The following is a 22,464-nucleotide window of genomic DNA, read 5'->3' on the forward strand; positions in this document are numbered from 1 at the left end:
TCAAAAATGTGCATAGAGTATGTAAGATCATTATTTTCTTTTCTTTCTTTTTTAATTAACTGAGTCTTGAAGTGAAGAAACAATTAATGGTAACAACAGAAATAGGGGAACATCAGGAATTTTGCCTCCACACCTCACACAGCATATCCCTAGCCTCAGGGGAACTATTTAAAACTTGTTTGTAGAAAAAAAGGGATCAAAATGGTTATAAATGTCACAACTTTCATAAAATATCTGAAAATTTTGCAGAGTTGTATAAAAATACTGCAACAGGAAGAAAGTTTTTTGAAAAAAACAGACCAAATTTTTGAATTAAAGAAACCTAAATTAGTGAAATGGAAGAAATGAAGTGAGTTATAAATTCATATGATCTTATGGGCTTATCACGAAATGATAGTCAAGCTTTTGCTCCAGATGGTGCAATAGTGCTTGTGACATCCACTTTGAACTGCAATCTAGTTATGTGTCAGGCAGGAGAGTCCATTATTCACTGCATCAGTGCAGGGGAAAGAAGGTTAAAAGTTCAAGACATGCCCCAAGTGATTAAGGTTGTAAAAATCAGGAGATATACCATGGGGAAAAAATGCCACTCTTCCTTTTCTTCCATACTCAGTTTGTTCCCCAAAAAAATGTGCTTAAGAAAAAGAAAACCAAATCCAAACAAAACACCAAAATCCCAAACCAACAACAAAAAAAAAAGAATAATAGGATGCAGGAATACCACAATTCCCGACAGTAATGTACAAATTATCTTTTTATTTTAACTCCTTAAACCATTCTGCCACCAGCTTCATTTCACCTACAAAGAAACAATAAGGCTTCTCTTAAAATCTGTCCACAAGGACTTGAGTACTGAGTTAACACTTTCTCACTCGTTGTGATCTTCTTCTCAGATATTACACACTTGTAACTAATTCAAATTTAAAACTTTATTTTTCATGTACCCCACGGATCACCAGTTCATCTGCAGCAGTCAGGCTTCACTTCTCAGCCATGGAAACCTTTGCTCTGCTGACCAGTAACACAACCTACAAATTGCTTCCCACCACCCCAAAAGTTTCTGCATTTGGAACTCCAAGTGCTACTTCTCCAGTACTTAAGCAAATTTAGATTTCTAATTCAATATAAAAAGAAGAAGATGCAAAACTTAAATGGTGAAGCTAAAAACATTCCAATTAAAAAAAAATCTTCTGCAAATTCTTCATAGTGAGAGTAATGTATGGAAAGTATTGGGAAAAAAGGTGCTTTAGTGCTCAGAACCTTTGAAAAGGAATGAAGTAATTATTTTCAGGAAGGTCTCATCTTTCAACAAACAGGTGTAGAAGAGAATAATTCCATTGTAATAATTTTTCTCTCTGCTGTTTTCTAACTCTCTGTTTATCTTGAGCTTGACTGCACATTTGTATAAATTGTATTATGTATTATGTACTATAAATGTATTATGGCCATGTTGCTGCATCCTCATTGAAATTACCTCATATGCAGTAACTGATGTATTAGCACACATTTCATGTAAAGGAAAACACTGAATATGAATCTCACAAAGCCTGATAACATTCAGACTCTGTATATATTTGTAAGTGTGTTAATGTGTTACATTTCAGAGTAGCATATTGACAATGCAGACAAAAATCCTTGTAATCCATCACATCAGGGTCCTTGAACTATGTAGGATTTAGTAATGCCCTAAAGTTCACAACAGTTACTTCAAAATGCACACACAAAGAAATCCTGTAGCAAACTCCAGATATCCAAGACTAAACCTAGCACTCATCAATAACCCATGCATTACATTAAAAAAACCTACACACTACAAAACTATATCTAAATTTGAGGACAACCTTCTGCAAACTCAAAACTCAGCTCAAAAACTTGTCTTTAAATACTGTGTGTACCAAATCACCTTTGGAGCTAGGATGATAAATGAAAGCCTGTGAGCTCCCAGCCTGCAGATCAGCAGGCTCCTGCAGACAAGGCCAGGCTCACCCTCGCACAGCAGGAGCTGAGCAGACCCACAGGAAGGATCCTCAAAGTTTAGAAAGAAATTAGTACTGAAGCCCACTCAGCTTGAAGTAAGCACTGGAGCGGAGAATGATTACTCAAGGCAAATGAACTCACATAGGAGTACTCAGGAAATTAAAATAATAGTGCTGGGGGAGCTGGGGGAAGTCTTAAATAATTATTAGAAATTTCCAAACATGCCATATATATGTTACTTAAGTCCCTGCAAGTTTTTATCTAGACTAAAAGTCTAATCTAAATGTTGAGTTCAGCCACGTCCAAGGACAGAATCTTTTGTTTAATCTTATACATAAAGTTATATTTAGCTTTGTTACTGGAGTTTTTTTCTTAAGAGGATCTAGAATATTAAGAACAAAAAGAAACACTACAGAAGCATTTTATGTAAAAAAGTAATTTTAAAAAAGCCTTTAGGAAAATTAAAATGTGTCAAAAGCAGTAATATATCTGTAGAAGAGAATTTGTATCACCAAGCTAAAAAGACAATCCCAGTTTTATTGGAAATGTCATGCAGTTTTTATGTACTGAGAGCTGACTTCAAAGAGGCCCTTGTCAGTGGAATGAGCACACATTACTCCTCTGTGAAATCCTACAAGAACACAGACGGCAGTGAGACCATGATCTTAATTGATTTAAGGGTCAAGTTTATATCTTTAAAGAAGAATTTTAGAACAGCAAAAAGCAAATCCTTCATACAACCCTTAAGCATGTGGTTTTATATTTGGGTTTAGAGCATTAGCACCACATATTTGTACCCAAAGGAGATGCAGGTGAAAAAGGGAACACACACAACACAGTGTCACAAAAAAGAAAAAGCTGATTGTCATTTCTGTCCTGGCACAAGAGTTATAATAAAGGCTTGAGGTGAGATAAAACTGTACAGTTGCTCTCAAAAGCATTTCATTTGTCTCTGAAACCAAAATAAGAGACAATCTAGAAGATTTGGGGCAAAATCTGCTGAGAAGAAACTAAAATATGATGCCACCCCTAGGAATGTCATGATTGCAATTACACAGATGGGGTTTTAATGTATGTGTTGATATAAATGAAGTATCTTCACTGTTTAAAAACAAAAACAAAAGAACTGCTACAGGGTGTCATTTGTACCCAGTCATTTTTCAAAGGCCAGAGTTACACCAATCACAGGCTTTTCCTCACTGGGCTTGTTCCTTGGCTCTTGTTACATATACTTTGATTAGAGAGTTTTTAATTACACTTTAGCCTGTTAGCACCATGGGGCCAATAAAACTAAGAGAAATAGAACTAAATTCTTTTCATTCAACACAACTGGTAACTAAACACCAATTAATTACACCCACACAAGCCTAATGAAGATAATGGGGTTGCAGAGAGTTCACGGATGGTATGAAGTGGCTTGTGGTATCCTAACCTTAATCAGTTAACTACTTTGTAATAGGGAGGATCACAGGATAAGCCACCCTCTTTCTACATGCTTACAATTACTATTACTGTTAATGGAAATTACATGGCCATACAGATAATTCATGTAACATTCACTTGATCAGGAAACAAAAATGATAAATACTTGAGGGACTCCCTAGTAGTATTTCCAAGAGTTTATTGAAAACAAGAGTGTAGTATCATTCTTTTTCATCCCATTGCTTCACTTAAGGCAAACCTGACGAATTTCTTCTTTTCCAGGGATGGGACATCCATAGCATCTCTGGGAAAGCTGTGCCAATGCCTCACCAGTCTCACAGTAAAGAATTTTTTCCTAATATTTAATCTGTATCTATTTCAGTTTGAGGCCATTGCCCTTTCTTCTATCACTAAATACCCTTGTAAAAAGTGTCTCCCCATCATTCTTGTAGGGGGCCTTTTTAGATACTGGCTCTAAAGTTCCCCTGGAGTCTTCTCTTCTCTAGGCTAAACAATGCCAACACCCTCAGCCTGTTCCTCAAAGCAGAGGTTCTCCAACCCTCTGTGGGTCCCAGCTGCTTTCCTCATTCTAACATTCTACATCCTCCTCATGCTGTGCCCCCAGACACAGCTCTAGTGCTCCAGGGGTGTCTCAAACAATGGACTGAGAGCCACAATCACCTCCCCTGGCCTGCTGCTCCTCACCCCTTTCATGCAGTGCCCAAGGGTGGCTTTTGGACTGGCAGCACAGATTGCTGACTCAGGCTCAGCTTCTCCTCCACCCACAGCCCAAGTGCTCCTGCTCAGCCCCTGCCCTGCCCAGCTCCCTGTCCCCTGCAAACACCATACTCCAGGGGAGCTCCATCTGCTCCCTGTGCTACTGGCAAAGCCATTCAAGAGCCCTGGGGCCAAGGGCAGAGCCCTGAGGGACACCCTTCATCCCTGGCCTCCACTTGGACATGGAGCCAAGTGGTCCATCCATCAAATCCATCTCTCCAGTTTAGAGAAAAGGATGTCATGCTGGCAATGTCGAATGCTTTGCACAGGTACAGGCAGATGACATCAGTTACTCTTCCCTCAGGTACCAGCACTGTTACCCCTTTGTTCTCTCAGTCCTTAACTTTTCTTTTGCAACTTGGGTGGTGTAGCTGCAGCACTTGCCAGTGAATGGTAGCACAATAGCCACTGAGTGTATCAGCCTTCCTCGTAATCCTGGGCAATCAGTTCTCCCACTCCCTTCCAGAGAAGTCTGACATTTTCCCATGTCTCCCTTTTATCTCCAACATGTTCCTTCACTGTCACTCTGAGTTTTTAAGATTTTCTAAGCCTTCTGATGTTTACATTCTTGTAGCAAACTTTCTCACATACTTTCTGTAAATAACTTGTTGTTTTGCATTCTTTTATGGAGGAGGAGAAATTCGACGGACTATTGGTTTGTCCAGTGTAATTGGAGAGGTGGCACTTTCAGCCTCGAATCCACTGTCACTTTTGGAAAACTATAAATCTTGGAGTCAGAAAATAAACTTCCCTTTTTCTTCACCTTGAGAGCAGCAGTGTGCTTGTGTTGTTCCATGTCCTATAGCCACATGTCACATTTTGTTTAGAGCCTGTTAAAGGGCAGAAGGTGGGAAACTGGTAGAGAGAGGCACTTAAACATATCAGAAGGCGCAGCTCTCACAATGGATGGTATTACACAGCATATGATCGTGCTCAGAGACCACCACACCAGCACCATTTACCTCCAGAAGCCTGCTCTTCCAGGACCATTTAATTAAATTGGAGCTTTCTGGGGCAAGCCTGTGCATGTGACAAATATCTGGCATTATGTCACTACTGCCACCCAGGCCTCTCACTGCACAAGCTTCTCCTGAGACAGTTGTGTGCCCAAAGGACCAGCCACCCACCACATCAACTCTTCCTGAAGTAAGAAAATCTAATGAGGCATTTTGCTACCCACTCTCCTCAAGGAACAGGTAGTGTCAGTTTAGAAACTTTTTCAGAGGAAACAGCTTTTAAAAAAAAAAAAAAAGAGGGTTTAAATCTCTGGAGAGGTACCATAGTGTTTCTAAGGGATGTGAAAGGAAAAGAAAATGATTCCTTGGGGATTTTTCTTCATTATCACCCCACCTGGAGAAGTGAGCACACAATGGGCAAAGGTCCACACATATTGATTTTAGAGCTGGGGAAGTGTGCAGCTAACAGCTTTTAAGTATCTCCATTTTCAGTTACTTCAACAAAATTACCAGTGAACAGTGTAAGAAAGTGAAAGTTTTTGTAGGAAATTGCGGGCTAAAAATGATCATTTAGGTCGCGAAATGTTTCCTTTCATTGAAAATGGAGGGCTTTCAAACGTAGGAGTTACTGCGGGCGTATTGCAGCATCGTCTCCACCAAACGTTTCCCAAACCACAGCCTGTCCCTCTCTCAGAACCATAATATTACAGAGTTTTGCTGCTCGGAAGCTTTTAAAACCGAGGAGCGCTTGGTCGGGGTGTCCCGACTCCGGAGGCGGTGACCGGGCTCTGAGGGAAGTGCGAGCACCACGCGGCTCTGAGGAACCAAACCCAGACGGAACCAGTTCTGCCCCAACCCTGCGTGCTCCCTGAGGGAGCAGAGCCTCGGGAGCAGAGCCTCAGGAACGCGGAGCCGGGCACAGCGCCCTGCGGGGCCGCTGTCCCGCCCTGGGGCAGGCGGCGAGCGGGGGAAGGGGCGGGCGCTCCCTGGCTCCGTTGCCCGGCAGCGGCCGCGGTGCCGCGATGGAGGCGGGCGAGAGGCGGCGGCTGCGACAGGAGGCGGCTGAGTATTACCGAGGGCTCCGGGTGCCGGAGCGGATGGAGGAAGTGCTGAACGCCCTGTTCCCGCTGCCCCCCCAGGATCTCTACGGGGAGCTGGTAGCGCGGGGCGGGGAAGCAGCAGGGCGGGAGCGGGGCGGCCTCTCGGAGGGGCCGTGTGGGTGCCCGCCGTGCCCGTCCCTTTGCGGTGCCCGTGCCTTTGCTGTGCCCGTGCCTTTGCTGTGCCCGTGCCTTTGCCGTGCCCGTGCCCCCTCCCGGCCCTTGCCTTCAGCCAGGGCGTGCAGCGAGGGCCTCGGCGTCTCTCTGGTGGCAATTGAGTGGTTTGTCCCCCGGCCCGGGCAGGCATTGCCATGGTTCTGTGTTTGAGGCCCGTGGCAGCTGGGTGCTGTGCATGTCCGCAGCAGCCGGGATTCTTGTCTTGACACAAAAACAAAATAGTCCACAGATGGACTAATGTTTGTCCCTAACAAAGCTGCTGCTCAGCAGGGTTGGCTCCCGGGCCAGCGGTGGCCGGAGTCTGGGTGCTGTTCACACTGCAGCTGCTCGTGAAGGGCAAATGGGCCCCCATGGAAGGGTCAAGAATCAGACCAATTTTATCTGTTCCCACTTGACAAAATACTGTTGACAATAGTCATAATGAAACTTCAATTAGTGGCGATACTGAAATCACCAATACTAGAATAGTGAGCAGCTCTTGGAAAAGAAAGTTTTCTAGTATGGTCTTTGATGGGAGAGTGGCTGTGGGATGGAAATATTTCATTCCATCTTACACTGTTTCCCATCTCCAAGTGTTTTGACATCATCAGTGGAAGGGACTGGAGCTGGTAACATCTTTCCTTGCTTTGCTTGGAAGTTGGCATGTTCCTCTTCTTCGTAGCCCTACTTCATACTTTTCCCACTTGATAAACCATGGTTTGGTGCCTCTCCAATACTGGATTAAATAATGAACTAAACTAGTAAGGAAGTATGTAGTAAATATTACAGGTTAAAATGCAATCCTTTTTCTAAACCAACATTAGTGTTTATTAACTACGAACTCACACCCAGATGTATTGAGTTATGATATTTCATCAGGCCCAATAAAGACCATGTTGGAAGAAGAATGAGGACTCTGCCTATCAGAAGTCATGGTTTTCACTTTCTCACAGGGCTCAAAGCTTGCTGGAACATATAAATCATGGAATAATAGAATATGCTGGGTTGGAAGAGACCTGCAATGGATTTGTTTAGTAGTGGATTTGATTCTAAGGTATTTCATGGAATAAAAGCCTCTTTGCTTGGAAATAGACTTTTAATTGAGTTCTTTCTCTTTCATTTAAGGCTAACTACTTTTCTAAATTTTCAAAAGCTCCAGTAATATGCAAAGTAGTTGGAAGAAAAGTTATTGATGGAGTTGGTGAGCCAACGTTAGAAGTGGAAATATATTGTACAGTTAAGAACTATGAGAAGGTATGAGCTGTTTCTTCTTGTTTTATTTATTTTACTAGGGCAGTATCTGAGAAAGTTACTATTCTTCTCACATCCCAATGTATGTTTTATTTTCCATCTTTATGACAAGACATAAATCCCAGTTGAGTGTTGTAACTTGGAGAAAAAGGTGTAATGAAAAGTTAGACCATGGCAGCAGCTATGAAAGCTTTATTTTTCAGGAATTAGACAATATTTTGTGAGTGGGACCTGATAGTGTGTCTCTGTATATTAATTTTTTTTCTATCTTAATGATCATGTAGGTTTTCCTTACACATCTACTAACCTTATACATTCACTTTCATTTCACCTTTTCCTTTAATTTTCAGATCTTTATATTTCTCTTTGTGTGACACTTTCAGAAAAATACAGTACAGCTGAAAAACAGTATGGATAGAGGCTCTTCTTTTACACTGAGCTAATAGGTTGATGTGGGTGACAGTAAAGTCAAACATACCCATTTAGCACCTGCAGTGCAGAATTGATGGCTCATCTCTTCCCCAACCTGAAATATTCAAACTATATCTTTGCAGCTCTAGCTATTGTGGAGTAATTATTTCTACTTTCCCTCAGTTGAACTCTGGTTCACTTAATTCTTGAATTACATGTAACCTCATAGATATTCACAGGATATAAAGTTAATACTGTTAATGCAGGCAACTGTGGGAAATTTGTAAATTATGTCTTCCTTTAAGTGAATTTTCTTAATATCATTTGTTGTTCATCAGAACAGAAAGATAGGTTTGAATTATCTAAGTAGGACAAAAGTAATTGATCATGAGGGATGGCATTAATGCTGATGAATCATGGTACAACAGGCTACCAACAAATGCAATAAAAGGTGTCCTAATGACTGTGTGGTCCTTAAAATAACTTCATTCTATTCTGATAGCATAGGGCAGATCTGTCAAGAGGGGTTTTGCCTATGTAGTTATAATTTTAGGTCAAAAAGCTTGAGTAATGTCTGCACTTACTAAAGTCTAAAAAGAAGGTGCTGGATGAGAAAAGACAAGTGGAGCAAATAGATTTGGAGATATGTACTTGTAGAGTTGGCAAGGAGATACCTCTTAGCATTTCAAAGGACATTTCCAAGATAGAAATTAAATAGTGTTTTAACCCTTTTACATTGTTTTGGTGGTTTTTTTTTTTTTTTTTTTTTTTTTTTTTTTTTTTTTTCCAGAGGATTTGTTCCAGTGTAATGGCTACTCATTCTCAAATACCAGAAAATGCTTTACCTGAAACAATTGAAGCTGATGAGAGAGAAAGAAATGAGTCTGTTTATACTGCTGTGGAATGGGTCTGTGACTCACTGAACACAATGTTAAGGGACTTGGACCCTACTGACCAGTGTCAAGCTGATAAGATCCTTGGGTAGGTCTTGCATATTATGAAAATTATTGCATTTGAATATTTGAAATATTCACCATTAATTTATGGTGCAGTGAAAGACATGTAGAATATTCAATGTTTTCTACTTTTTAAAAAATATTTTTAGGATATAAGGTCTGTCTCAGACCCATTTCACTACATTATTGCCTGCTTTTCATAATTATTATATAAAAAGCATGCTGGTTTGGGTTGCAAGGCTGAACATAGGCTGTAGCAAGCAGACCTAATTGCCTTCCATGTGCATTTGGGAAAACCTTGATATAGGGAATAAGGACTCAGTTGGAAAATGAGTCAAAATAAGATTTTAATGCATTGTTTACACTACTTTATGTATCTCACATACTCAGTTTGCCTGAATTGGCTTTCTGTGACCCTTGGGTGAAGATTTCACTTCATGCATGTAATTGAAATTCATTTCACCTCACTGTCTTAACCTAGGCCAGGCTGATGGATGTCATGAAGTCATGACAGGATCTGTTCCTACCCATGCCAAGGAAATAAATCCTTCATGCTCAGTCTGCTCAGAGCTGACTTGCAAACCACAGTGATTTACAAAGCTTGTCCTAAGGTTTGCAATCCTTGTGGTCCTTTTTTGTTTAATCAGTGCTGCAGAAGACTACCAAAAAAGAATGATATAATAAATTTATGGACTTCTCCATCTTCCCACAAGGAATCTATGGCAGTAGCTCAAATACAAGCACTTTTCCTCCTAGCATGTTCTTTACCCTGCATCACATCTGTCTGCATGTCATACGTCTAAGAAAATTTTGACCCAGTAATTTTTATGCATCCTCCCTCAGTGAGTACTTTGAAGAGAAGGTAGAAGAAAGAAAGGAAATTGAAAGGCAAGAAAAAGAAATGAGAGAGGAAGAAGAATCAGGAAAAGTCACTACTTCCCCTGCTTCAGGCCATTCAGGCGCGACGCCTAAGCAAAAAAAGGGACGAAAATCAGGTTGTACTTTATTTAATTTTAATATTTTCTGCAATACAGATATTGAAAAAGGTCCTAAAAGACACCCTGTCTCATGTTCAGAGGGTTTGGTTACTCTCTCCTGACCTTTTTGATCACAGCAGTTTCTGCAGCAAAATGAGGGAGGGGAAAATACAGTTTCCTCATCATTCACATGCATTGGTTGAACAGTTTCTGCCTTTGTTTTACTGTTGGTTTAGACAGGAGGTTATTATTCATCAGAGTGAGGAATAAGAATGGAGGAGGATGCAAATGAAGAATGAAAATGATAAGGAAAGAAAAGGAAATCACAGAACTGAGTAGTAAAAAGGAAATAGAATTAAGATAGAAGCTGAAAACAATTGAAAGAGGAAGGAAAGTTTCCTTCTAACACTGAGAAAAGGAGGAAATACAGAGAAAAGCAAAAGAGAAAGAAAAGGGTGAGACAGGAATGAAGGGTAGTATAGAGTAAAAGGAAGTAAGCAAACATCCTACTAGAAGAAAAAGGAAAAAATTATGTGAGACTAGAAAAACAAGGTAAAAATACACAGCCAAAATGAAACAACCCAAAGAAAAAAACCACCACATGTTATCTCCATCTATACATTAAACTCAGACAAAAAAGTGTTGTTGTCATTTGTTGGAAGGGCAGAAAAATCTGGCAAATTATTATTCTTATCAGTTTACTTGCAAGTATCATATACTGTCAGTAAAACACCTCCTACTTCGTATGGGGAGGTATTTTACACTTCATATTGGATGTGTGCACAGTAAGTTCACCTTTCACCTGAGATTTAACTTCTGCAGTTGTCAGGTCCATCCAGATGTCATCATGGTGTGTTTGATATTTGAGTCAAGCTCCTGCTGATACATCTATTATGTGTTTTCACTAATTGTGGCATTGACTGTAATATTATTGTCAGACTCAGTGCATGACTATTTGGAGCCAATATCAAACAGTTCCCAATGCAGTGATTCTTGGGAATCATCACTTATTGCAGCTTCAGAAGGTGCTCCCTCTAAGTGTTCATGTAAGCAGTGTAGGCAATCAATATGGTAGTGGAAACTGCTTGGTTTAAAGCATTTTGGACAAAGTTATTGTATCTGAAAGGGAAATAAATTCTTCTGAAAATTTAGAGTGTAATATTTAAAAGACCTGTTTTCTCTTTGGGAATTCCAATTGTAATAGGCCTGAATTTTTTCTCACAGTCATTACTAGATGAAATCAAGTACTCCCAATCAGGTTATAATGTAATCTGAAATTTTAATGCAAAATCTGAGCATTTAAGGAACACAATAAAGAAGATTGAAAACAATACTTTTGAAAGGAACCTGAAAAACGATATAATGTTATTAGATTCAAACACAGATAAATAAAAATACATATTTCAGTGGCTGAAAGATCTCCAAAAGAAACAGACTTGAAATGCATTAGAAACCAGAGTGAGGACAGGTACTCTTCTTATTTGTAATGTCATTCCATATAAAACAGCTGACAAAATTAAGTTTTTAAAAAATAAATTATTGTTCTTTAGTGCATTGAGTACACAGTGAATATTTACTCACATAACTCTGATCCACAAGCATATATTTAGCAGCAAGAAAATGTTTAGCTACTCTTGTCTGTGTTATAGGAAAGAAGGTGTCAGAAGACACTCCCATCCCACCTGCAGAGCCTGCTGAGCCAGTGCTGTGTGGCAGCTTGGCCATTGGGGGAACGTCACTTGCCATAGCCAGGGCTGGGGCCACCATCAGCCGTGTCCCATTGTACTTGTACACTGCCCTGCTGAAACACAAGGTACATGGGGCTTTGGTCATTTGCTTTATTTCATCCCAGTTACCATAATTATTGCAGTTGTGACAGTGTTATTAAATCTGCCTCATAGAATACGCCCTTAACACCATTGCCCATGTTTGAATCCTGTACCATAACTCAAATATGTAAGAAATTATTCTGATTTTTACATTTTTATTTTCACCTGGCGCTCCCAATTACAGGAGACACCTAAAGAAATTACTTTACCACTCCCAATGGTTACTGTGTTGTACTGTGAAAAAAATTCACCTACAAAACTGAAGTTAGTCAAAGAAGTTATGCTTATACCACCAGTTGAGTTATTACTCCATCAGGTACTGTTTCCTTTTTTTAAAAGTGTATTCTATAGACATCATACTAACTACATATGTACATAAATATATAGGTCTTTTCAATATAGTCCTTACAAATGATAATTTTCATTTTTTCTTAGCTTAGAAGGCCAAAGTTTTAACAGATGTTAGTGCAGAATTCTAACACTAATAATATTAAATTAAGTAAAAAGATGATTTAAAAGAAGAACCATTAAGATTTAAGTTAAAAATGGATGCTTGTATAGAGGAGAAAATCAGTGCATTGAAGAAGATGTCAAGGAATTGTGTTACACAATAATAGATTTTGCATTAGTGGATTATAAATATTACCAGTTGTTTGATATAGCATACAAAACAACAAAACCCGTAACAAATTCACAGGAAAGCAGGAAATATTTGGGAATAAGTTGCTTTAAAATGAAATTGTGACACTGGAAGGGAATACAAAGAGCAAGAAGGATGGGTGAGACAGATGGGATCAGCCCTCTCTCTTTTTGTTTAGCCATGTGTTGCATTAAGCAATGTATCTGCACAAGATGCCTCCATTAGGGCTGTGATTTCTGCTTTGTGTGCTGCTGACCTGAACAAATAGCTGAGCTCGATTCTCTTTCTTTTTGCTTTTCCTTTGACTTTTCTGGATTGTCCCCCAGAGCTGATAACAAGGTCCCTGATTCTGCCCCATTCAAAGGCAGGATGGCTCCCAGTGCCCGTGGCAGAGCAGGAAGGTGTTTGCTGCACTGCAGAGCTCCAGGCTGTTTGCCCTGTGTTGGTGCCAGCTGTGACTGACTTCTGCCCCCTTCAGTATTCCTGTGCTGGCACTGTTTGAGAAAATCTGAAATGTCCTTTACAAAGTTCACACTCAGCATTTACTAGCTCAGCTGAAAAGGAAAAAGAGCCTTGCGTTAAAAACAATGAATTCATTTAATTGGAGTGTTTAAAGTCCAGACAGTGATATTTTTTTTCCTGCTCCTTGGGAGTATTCTGAAGGTAAATGCACTCAGTTCTTGTCAGAGTTTAGGAAGTCTCAGGCTGAGTCACAATTGGGAGCAGGGATTATCACCTTCCCACTTCTCAGATAGAAATGCACACCCAGATGTTTTTTACTTGTTAGATATCTGAAGGGCTGCTTCTGGGGAGGAGAGTGCTTTCTTTGACATCCCATAATCAAATATTCCTGCTCATTCCACTGCTACTAACCCTTTATCATTGGACATGGCTGCATTTTGTGGATGGAGAGATTGTGATAAGGAGTCTGTAATGGTCTGACCTTTTTTGAAGACTTTATATTAAAATTTTCATTTAGAATGAGTGTTGTCTCTTCTGATTTAAGCTGCTAAAATGAATTAATATAACTTTCTTTTGAAGATTACTGTTGTTTCATTTCAGGGCATAGAAATAGTCCTGGAAATTCAGAAAGAAATTACAAGAAAGATAGAGTCTCCAGGCAAAACGGTACAATAAAAAATGTATTCTTACAGTGAGATGTACTTCATTTGATCTTTTACTACCCTTGTCCTTTCAAACATCCTCATGGAACACTTAGCCTGTTACAGACCTGTGACACAGAACAGAGGATGTTTTTCTCTCACAGATGAATAAAACACTGCCCATTTGATGATACTCAATTAAAATTTAGAACAAATCATTGTTCTAAGCATAAGGCTTTCTGTTTATCTGAAGAAATATACTGGGAGTGAGTGGTATCAGAGGGCATATACAATATATATTCTGATCTTGCTACACCTCTCACACAGAACATATTTTATTCCAGGTACTACTACTGTAGCAGCAAATCAGACTCAGTGTGTGCATGTGCTTTTTGGAAAGCAATGTTGTGTTTCTCCAAGTACAGAGTCTAGATTCTCATTTTTGATGGACTGGGTGAGAAAGTCTTGAAAAACAAATGATGGTTGGACAGATGTCCACCTAGAAATAAATATATTAAATTAGTAACCACTGCAAAATAAAACTATTAAACTATTGAATAAAGCTATTTCCTAACTGAAATATTTGGTCTCTTTTGACCAAAATTCAGTCAATTCCTTTCCTTTCCTTTCCTTTCCTTTCCTTTCCTTTCCTTTCCTTTCCTTTCCTTTCCTTTCCTTTCCTTTCCTTTCCTTTCCTTTCCTTTCCTTTCCTTTCCTTTCCTTTCCTTTCCTTTCCTTTCCTTTCCTTTCCTTTCCTTTCCTTTCCTTTCCTTTCCTTTCCTTTCCTTTCCTTTCCTTTCCTTTCCTTTCCTTTCCTTTCCTTTCCTTTCCTTTCCTTTCCTTTCCTTTCCTTTCCTTTCCTTTCCTTTCCTTTCCTTTCCTTTCCTTTCCTTTCCTTTCCTTTCCTTTCCTTTCCTTTCCTTTCTTTGTATTTTTCCATGGAATTGATTTTATCTTCTTTCACTCCCAACAGCCTGCTTCACGAGCAGAGAGTAGGAGAGGAAGAGGGCACAAAGCTCAGGTAAGAAAAGAGATTTTATCTCTAAGCCTTCAACAAGGTATTAACAGCAGCAGGGAACTTAAAATGTTCTTTAGAAAGGAAGCATTAATCTACATCACCATTTTGGAAAGGTCAAGGCAAGACTTAAATATTCCAAATGCTCATATTTTACATAAAAATTTAAATTCTTCTGACTATACCTTCCCTTCGGGGGCAGTAGAGGAAATAGGGAGAAACTTCTGGAATCTGATAATTTTTCTCAGATAGAAATCCTGGTAATTTATCCAGATGAGCATTTTGCAGGCCTGTGGCACCAGCAGAGAACTTTTGATTGTGTAGACCATAAAGCTGTTACCTGTAAGATTTGTGGATTGTGCTGTTTCCCAACCCTGGGAGCATCACTCCCCTCCTTATCCTGCTGCATTCAGTGCCCAGTCCAGTCTGAGGTTATAGATAATGGCAGATACAAACCAGTAGCTAAAGGGCAGCACTCACAGTAGTCCACAGGACATTATTTTATATGGCTCAAATGATCTTTTTTGTCCCTTCAAAACTGGTAGTTTGTTGATGAGTTTTCCGAACAGTGGGATGGAAATAACATGCAGGTTTTGCTCTTCATTCTGAGATGATTAAATATTATTAAATATTATCAGGTGAGAGGCATTACTGTTGTGAATTTAAAAAGGAAGGATCAACAAAAGCTTTCCTATTTTATTGTTGCTAAAACAACAAAAAAACTCCTCATCATGAAGTGCTGGCCAGTGTTTTCCTGGAGGGTAGTTTCCATATCAGTACCACAATATGTACAGCAATTATAAAGTAGAACATTTCTGTAAGATATACACAAGGAAACAATGCATTAGATTCTCTGAAAAAAATTCCATTCATTTCAGTAGGAGAAAACTAAAGGAGACAGTAGTGAAACTGAATTTAAAGCTGATAAGGGCACCATGTTAGTTTGAACTTTTTTGTGAGGGGAAAAAAGGAGAAATTACAAACTAGGCAGTGAAGAAGAACTTGTTTAGGTTAAGGGAGTGAAAACTAGATAGAGAAAAATGTTTTTATACAGATAAACAATGCTTTTAATAGAATGTAACAAGGCACAGCATATGGGCATCTTGAAAACCACATGAAACTGCAGATTTAACCTCCATCTGAAGTGCAGGAAAACTGAGGCATCTTTTGCTGTCTATTGCTGCATCTTTATAATCTAAAATTCCCCAGACTTTAAAGTTAAAAATCAATGTTTGGAAAACTACAGAAAAGCTGACAACAGAGGGAAATACATGAAATATTTGCTCAATACTTGCAAATGTGGCTGATGTGCAGCAATACTGTCCCTGAAGCAGACAAGTGTGTGCAGCTGGGCTGGAGGTATTTCCCTTCTATGAAATTTGTTCCTTCTAGAACTCTTGGGAGATTCTTGAGGTTTCTTGAGCACTCTCCAGAGTCAAAATCAATGTTGTAGTTGAGGATTAATGAGTAAAACTATTTAAAAGTGGAGGATGTGTTTTTTTTGGAAAAGAGTTGGTCCACAGTACCAGAGCATTTATGGCAACCCAGTGGTTGTTAAGAGTGCCTTTAATATAATTTTTTAAACCAGTGCTAGCCATGCAAGACTGAGATCTGCATGAGTAGAAATATTTCAAGGACTGTTGCCCTCTACTCATTAGCACTTGATAATCCCTCTTTCCTAGAGAATTGTCCTTAAAGCCACTAAGGAGATTTGTGAGAACAAATCTATAATTTGATGACTAAATGCAGACTGAAATGACCGTGAAAAAAGCCCATAAATATGTATAATAACTATGTGTGTAAACAAAATGATTATTTTTGTTCTGCTTTCAGCCAGGATCCTTAAAAAGAATTTCACACTTAGGCTGCCTGATAACAGGATATGATAGTCTGGAACAACTGCTACTCCAACTGCAAGCAGCTTGCAACAGTTTAGGTCTGGAGCTGGGAACAGACCTGTACTTAGCAATAAATTGTGCTGCTCATGAATTAATGGATTATGTAAGTTATTTTTCAATTTCAATTTTCTTGGGTTTTAAAACAAATGTACCTTTGTTAACATTATTATTATTATTATTCTGTTACTGACTCACCTACAAGCACTTAACTCCCTTTTTTAAAGCTAGTAATCAAGCAAACAGAAAGAATTATCTCTGCAAGTAAAATTCTGGCTGAATCTGCTTGTTTTTCCATTATATTAAGCTACATCTCTTGTTTGCTTCAAACTGTCCTAACATTTGCTTGTATTTTTACTATGGTGCGTTTATATACACATTAGTGTCCATCTTATCAACATTAATGTTTTAATATCAGTTTTTTATGTTTTTATTTGACAAAATCTGTTTATCTCCTGATAAAGTCTTACAGTTCTTGCCCCTTATTCCAAGATCAATCAGATTTTTTTCCAAGCAGAAAAAGAAACTTCCAATTCCATTTAGTACCTTATAAGCTTTTGTGTGTTGGGGTGTTCTGTAGTGCCAAAGCTTCCATTACCAATATCTTTTGTGAAAGCAAAAGATATCACCTGGCTGTTATATTTGTATCCTGTACCAGAATGTGCAAAATCTTAACCATTGAATTACCAGTAATTCTGTAACTTTCTGCTATTGAACTGTCAAAGCCACTAGAGCAGTGGATATCCTGGCGCAGTTTTACAGGCTGCCCTTAAAATTCCTCCCAGGCTGCAGTTTGTGCTTCCCAGAATGATGAGACTGGTTTTAAATTAGTCTATTTTTTTTTTTTTTGAAAAGGGAAAGAAGCAGGGAAAGGCACTATCTTGGTTTTAGGCACTGAGAGTGCACTCCTTACCCTAGCAATATTTTCTTCATCAAAATGAGGAGAAAAAAATCACTTTTTTTTTTTTTTTAAAGAGAAAAATGAGATTTTTTTCCACACGAGATTCAATAAAAATCTCAGATATTGCCAACTTCATACTGCAATTGTGTCAGACTGGCAGTGTTGCCTAGAAAATGCTGAAATAGATCTCTCTTCCTTTGGCATTGTTCAGAGCCTTTGGCACGAGCCCGCTGGAAGGCACGGTGTCACTTGAGGCAGAGTTTTGTGTAACAATGTGCTGGCAGCTCAGACCCAGGGTGAGGCAGATGAGTGAATGCCTCCTGACTGGAGCACACACAGCCCCTGCCTCACAGAGATGGGTGCACTCTGCTGTTCAGGCTCCTAACTCCTCATCTTTCATGCTTTTTACTTTGCTTTCTAGGATAAAGGGAAATACGAAATACTCACTGGAACATTCAAAAGTCCTGATGAAATGGTTGCCATGTATGTGGAAATGATTAAGAATTTTCCTTTTATTACTGCATTAATAGATCCCATAAGAAAAGAGGTAAGATACCATAGTGCAGCCCTTTAAAAACTGGTGGTACTGTTGAATGCATATCACTAACCTTTTCTCATTTTTACAAAACATGTAAAATACAAAGCTTCTGATTTTCAAGTTTTTAAGCACAAAAATATTCCTGAAAAATGCATCTAACAATTAATTTGAATATATTTTATTAGCAATATCCAAATTTTTCAATACTTTTTACATAATTTCTGATGGAAAATCCTGACAGAATACAGTCAGTACATATACCTTAAAGAATTACAAGAATTTGCTTTTTAAATCTGATTCTACTTGCTAAACCACTGTTATTTTGATTACATTTTCCTCTTTATGTACACTATTCAAATTATAAGGTGAAATTGTAAAATTCAAGTGTATTACAAAAAATTGATGTGTAATGCAATGTTATATTAAGCTGGAGAAGCAAACATTTGAATGTTATTGTACATTCAGCCAAAAATTCACCAGAATATGTTATTGCTGCAGTTCTTTGTGATGGATATTTATAACCAAAGTCCTGTCACTGGCAGCATTGCTCAGCAGAATTTTTCAGGTGGGAGTAAGACACCTCTGTTATCAAAGTTAGAGGAGTTAATTAATGTGGCCAATCAAGTACAACAATAAAGCACAATAATATTAAGAATGTTATCAAGCTGTAGATGGATAAAAGAGATTGTGTAACTTAAAATATTCATATTTATACATGAGGTTAAATTTCCATGTGTTAAAAAAAGAATAAAAACTTAATTGCTGCAGAACCTACAGTTGTAGACTGAGATTCTGCAGTTGCCCAACTTAATACAAAATTTGCTGTTGGTGTCAAATTTCACTTTATCATCTTAAAAATAAATATAGGGAGTTCATTTTCATGAACAAAACACAAAGACTGTGATTGAAGGGAGAAGCAAAGTGATGTTGACTCTGTGAATCTGTCCAGTGCCTGAATCAATAATTCTAAAACTGATGAACTGCAAAATACATCTGATTTTGTCCTGAACTGGAACTTTAAAAGTTCATTTTTTGAATAACTGTGTTTGGTATTACCTCACTCTGGTTAGCCTTGCCTCCCTGTGTTGTTTCAGTCTGACTCTCTGAATTATCACATTCCAAAACACCAGGTCACTCCCCACTCCTGCCAGGGCTGCAAACTTCCTTGAGAATTCTTATGAAGGAAAATCTGTGCAAGATGAGAATCAGCAGGAGAATTACAGCCCACAGTGAAGGGCAGTTGGGAACAGAGTCCAGAGTTAAGGGAAATGCCTCTGCTCCTCCTCCTCCTCCTCCCAAATCTCCAAGGTTTACCCATGCCACATCTTTGCCCCTGATAATCAGATCCTTCAGGATTAGCTCTGGTACCAATTCAATAATTCATTGCCAGACACCAGACCACTTTGGTGTTAAAATTTAAAACATTTGTTCAGGTGTCAAAAACTTCATTTTCTCTTATGCACAGGCTTGAAATCCATGCAGGAATGGCATCTGATGTTGATTGCAAGTACATAAGTACAAAAAACTGATCCACAGACCAAGAATGGCAGAATTATGAAATAGAGATGTTTCTAATGTGAGAACTTTGCATTCTGTGCATACAAAGCAAGCAAATTTATTCGTAAATTTCTTCTTTCAAATTCTTTACATATCCTTGTCCTTTATTTGGCATGTGGACCATGCATTAAAATAAAGAAACAAAGACCCTGAAAAATGGAGCTTTGCTAGAAAAGAGAGCATTGTATTCCTCTGTTCCCTATGGGTCCTGCCATTGAGTCTATGTCTCCTGTCCATTATTTTACGTTCAAACAACTGTGACACTTGAAATATAACACAAAAATGAGTCATTTGAATAAAACAATAAAAAATTATTTTATGTTCCATCAAAATGAAATACATTTCAGTAGGGAAATCAAAATAGCAGACCCCTACATTTAATTTAAATATTTTAGCTATATTTTGTGCAAATAGTGTTGATTAATTTCAGATTAAAATTTATGTTTTCTAGCAAAATCTTAAAACTCAAGGAAAATCCAAGTGGTATGTTTTTCTTAGGCAGAAGATTTAAAATACAGTATAAAATGTAGTATGTTTATATGAAGGGCATATTTAGGATTAAACCCAGATTATTGTTTGATTTTTAGAGTTTCCATTCAGTTTAGTTTTTTAAACTGAAGTTGTTTGCTCAATTTGTTTCTGCAGGACAGGGAACAGTGGAGTAGCATCTGTCGTGCCCTTGGTTCCAAATGCTTCCTGATTGCTGAGGATGCTGCCACACAAATTTCCAAACTCAAAACTGACCAAAACATAAACATAGCAATGTGCAGTGGTGTTGTCCTGAAATACATTAACCAGACCACGGTGTCAGACCTCATAGAACTGACTGGAATTCTGGATGGTGAGTAGAGGGGGGAAAGGCTGAAACCAAACCCTGCAAGCCACACCAGTAAATATTACGTGTTTTTATTTAATTATTCTAATTAATAAATTCTAATTTAGAAGGCACTTGTCAGAACAAACTGAAATTCAAGTTTTGATTCAAAAATTGCTGTCAAGGGTCTTAAAACAGCAGTAAAGGCTTCAGCTATTGCCAGTTAATACACTGTGAGTGTTTTGAACGTGGGTGCCCTTTGACACTGCAGCTAAGTGTCATGCAGTTAGATATCAGAATTAAAGAAAATAAGAGAGATGTGGTCAATTAATGTAAATTTTGAATTATTTTAGCATGAATAATTTTAAAATTCAGACACGTGAAAACTGTTTAAAATTGCATTTAGATAGATTATTGACTACATATTATCGAGCCTTTGTGGTGAGTATTAAGAAACTGTCCAGCTTCATATGTAAGATTTCTCTTTGTATCAGATTTCCTTTATTCATTTTTACCTAAGGAATAGATGGACAAATTTAATATAGTTTAGTTTTTTTCTTGTTCCTTAAAAACACCCAGAATTGCTGTATCAAAGTGAGTAAATAGCAACTAAAAGATTCCATTCAGTCAGGATGGTAAAGTCTTTTTTGAATAGAAGAAAAATAATTACTATAGTGAGGAACACATTTAAAATAAATAGCACAGCCTGATCAGACAGATCAGTGAGAGGCAGAGATCAGGACAGGATATTAAATGTTCCCTTATCCATCTGAAAATAAAACAGAATGTTAATGTAGCAAAGAGCAAATATAGCAATGCAGTTTACATTTTTGTCAGGTGGGGTTTACTCCTGTTTAAGCTTGCATAGCCCAAGGGTAAAAAAAAAAAAAAAAAAAGAGAGAAGTCCAAACAATTTCTGTGTCAAATATATAAAATATACTCTAATGAAGGTGTTCCCTCCTGTTATATACAGGTCAAAGACATATTTCCATATTAGGAAGTCCAGATAGAGAATCTTCAGATGAGAGCCTCGTGGATCTGGTAAGTACTGAAAGCTGTTCAATTGCAGAATTGCAAAAATACTGCTTTTAACATGCACTATTTTTTAAGGAGAAAGCCTTTTTGTGCTTGAGAAAGAAACAACATTTTACAAAATGGGCTTTTTCTAGGGGGTTGGGTTTTTTTTTTCCCACAGAGAATGGTTATTCTTTTGAGTGTAAAGAGAGCACACAGGAAATTTGCCAAAGCAGGGAGTATATTCAAAAGTGTGTATGATCCATTTGCTTGCATTAGTTTATAAAAACCTGAGTTACTTACAACATTCCAGCGTAGTAACAACACTTTAAGCAAATATCCTTAACACTACTATATTTAATCTTTTGCACATAAAATTTCCCTTCACGTGCCAGCTAAAATTACTGTTTGCATCGGGCAGATCTTTCACGGGGAGGTTTTATTTCCCCGTTTTTCTCAGCAGAGAGACGAGGGTGTTCAGTTAGGCTCAGGATACGGTGTTGAATTTTTGGGAATGACTTCACTTGGCCAAGTGAGGATTTTCTCGTTGCAGGCCGTGGGCCTGGGTGCCAGGTTCCTCAAGTTGGGAGGTCTGTCCCGCGGAGAAAGGGTGGCCAAATACAACCGGCTGCTGGCTATAGAGGAGGAACTGGCCGCGAATGGAGCGCTGCGTACGAGCTTCTTTCTTACTTTGTTTTCAGCCTGCCATGAATACGGGCACAAAGATTGGAGGGAGAATGATTGAAACTGCACCCCAGGAGGGAAGCGGAATCAAAAGGCTATAAATAAGGGCTGACAAAAAAAGCCTAGGATAGCACTTGCCACAATGTATATTGTTGTCCTAATGGATTATCTGTTTACTGAATGTTAAAATAGACCCCTTCTTGAGGAGTAGCCTACATTAAGCTTTTTTTCCCCCAGAATTAATTGGTTGGAGTCTTGAAGCCCACGGTGCAAAAAGGAACAAAACAAAAAACCGTGCATATAATGTGTCGAAAAGCTGCCAAAATGGAATTTTAGGCCAAATACCCCACCTCCCTCGAGGCCCGAAACATATATTGCTAACAAAACTTCATTTCACAACCCTCTTTTGTACGTTACATTTCCAGCAAAATGTGTTTGGAAAGCTACAATTGCGTGGGTAAGCCTCAAATAAAACCCAAGAAAACCCCAAGTTG

General features: G+C 38.5%; 1 protein-coding gene across 1 annotated transcript; it reads left to right on the forward strand.

Annotated features, from left to right (window-relative positions):
• Positions 1-6,154: 6,154 nt before the first annotated feature.
• Positions 6,155-22,064, forward strand: ENO4 (enolase 4). The gene is made up of 13 exons (XM_058810160.1): positions 6,155-6,289; positions 7,511-7,639; positions 8,838-9,028; positions 9,847-9,998; positions 11,630-11,793; positions 11,994-12,125; positions 13,512-13,577; positions 14,526-14,573; positions 16,401-16,568; positions 17,785-17,910; positions 20,104-20,299; positions 21,246-21,313; positions 21,840-22,064. The coding sequence occupies exons 1-13, from the start codon at positions 6,155-6,157 to the stop codon at positions 22,029-22,031; spliced, it is 1,767 nt and encodes a 588-aa protein (XP_058666143.1). The 3' UTR covers positions 22,032-22,064.
• Positions 22,065-22,464: the final 400 nt, after the last annotated feature.

The sequence above is a fragment of the Ammospiza caudacuta genome, chromosome 9 (genome assembly GCF_027887145.1).
Source record: "Ammospiza caudacuta isolate bAmmCau1 chromosome 9, bAmmCau1.pri, whole genome shotgun sequence".
Lineage (NCBI taxonomy): Eukaryota > Metazoa > Chordata > Aves > Passeriformes > Passerellidae > Ammospiza > Ammospiza caudacuta.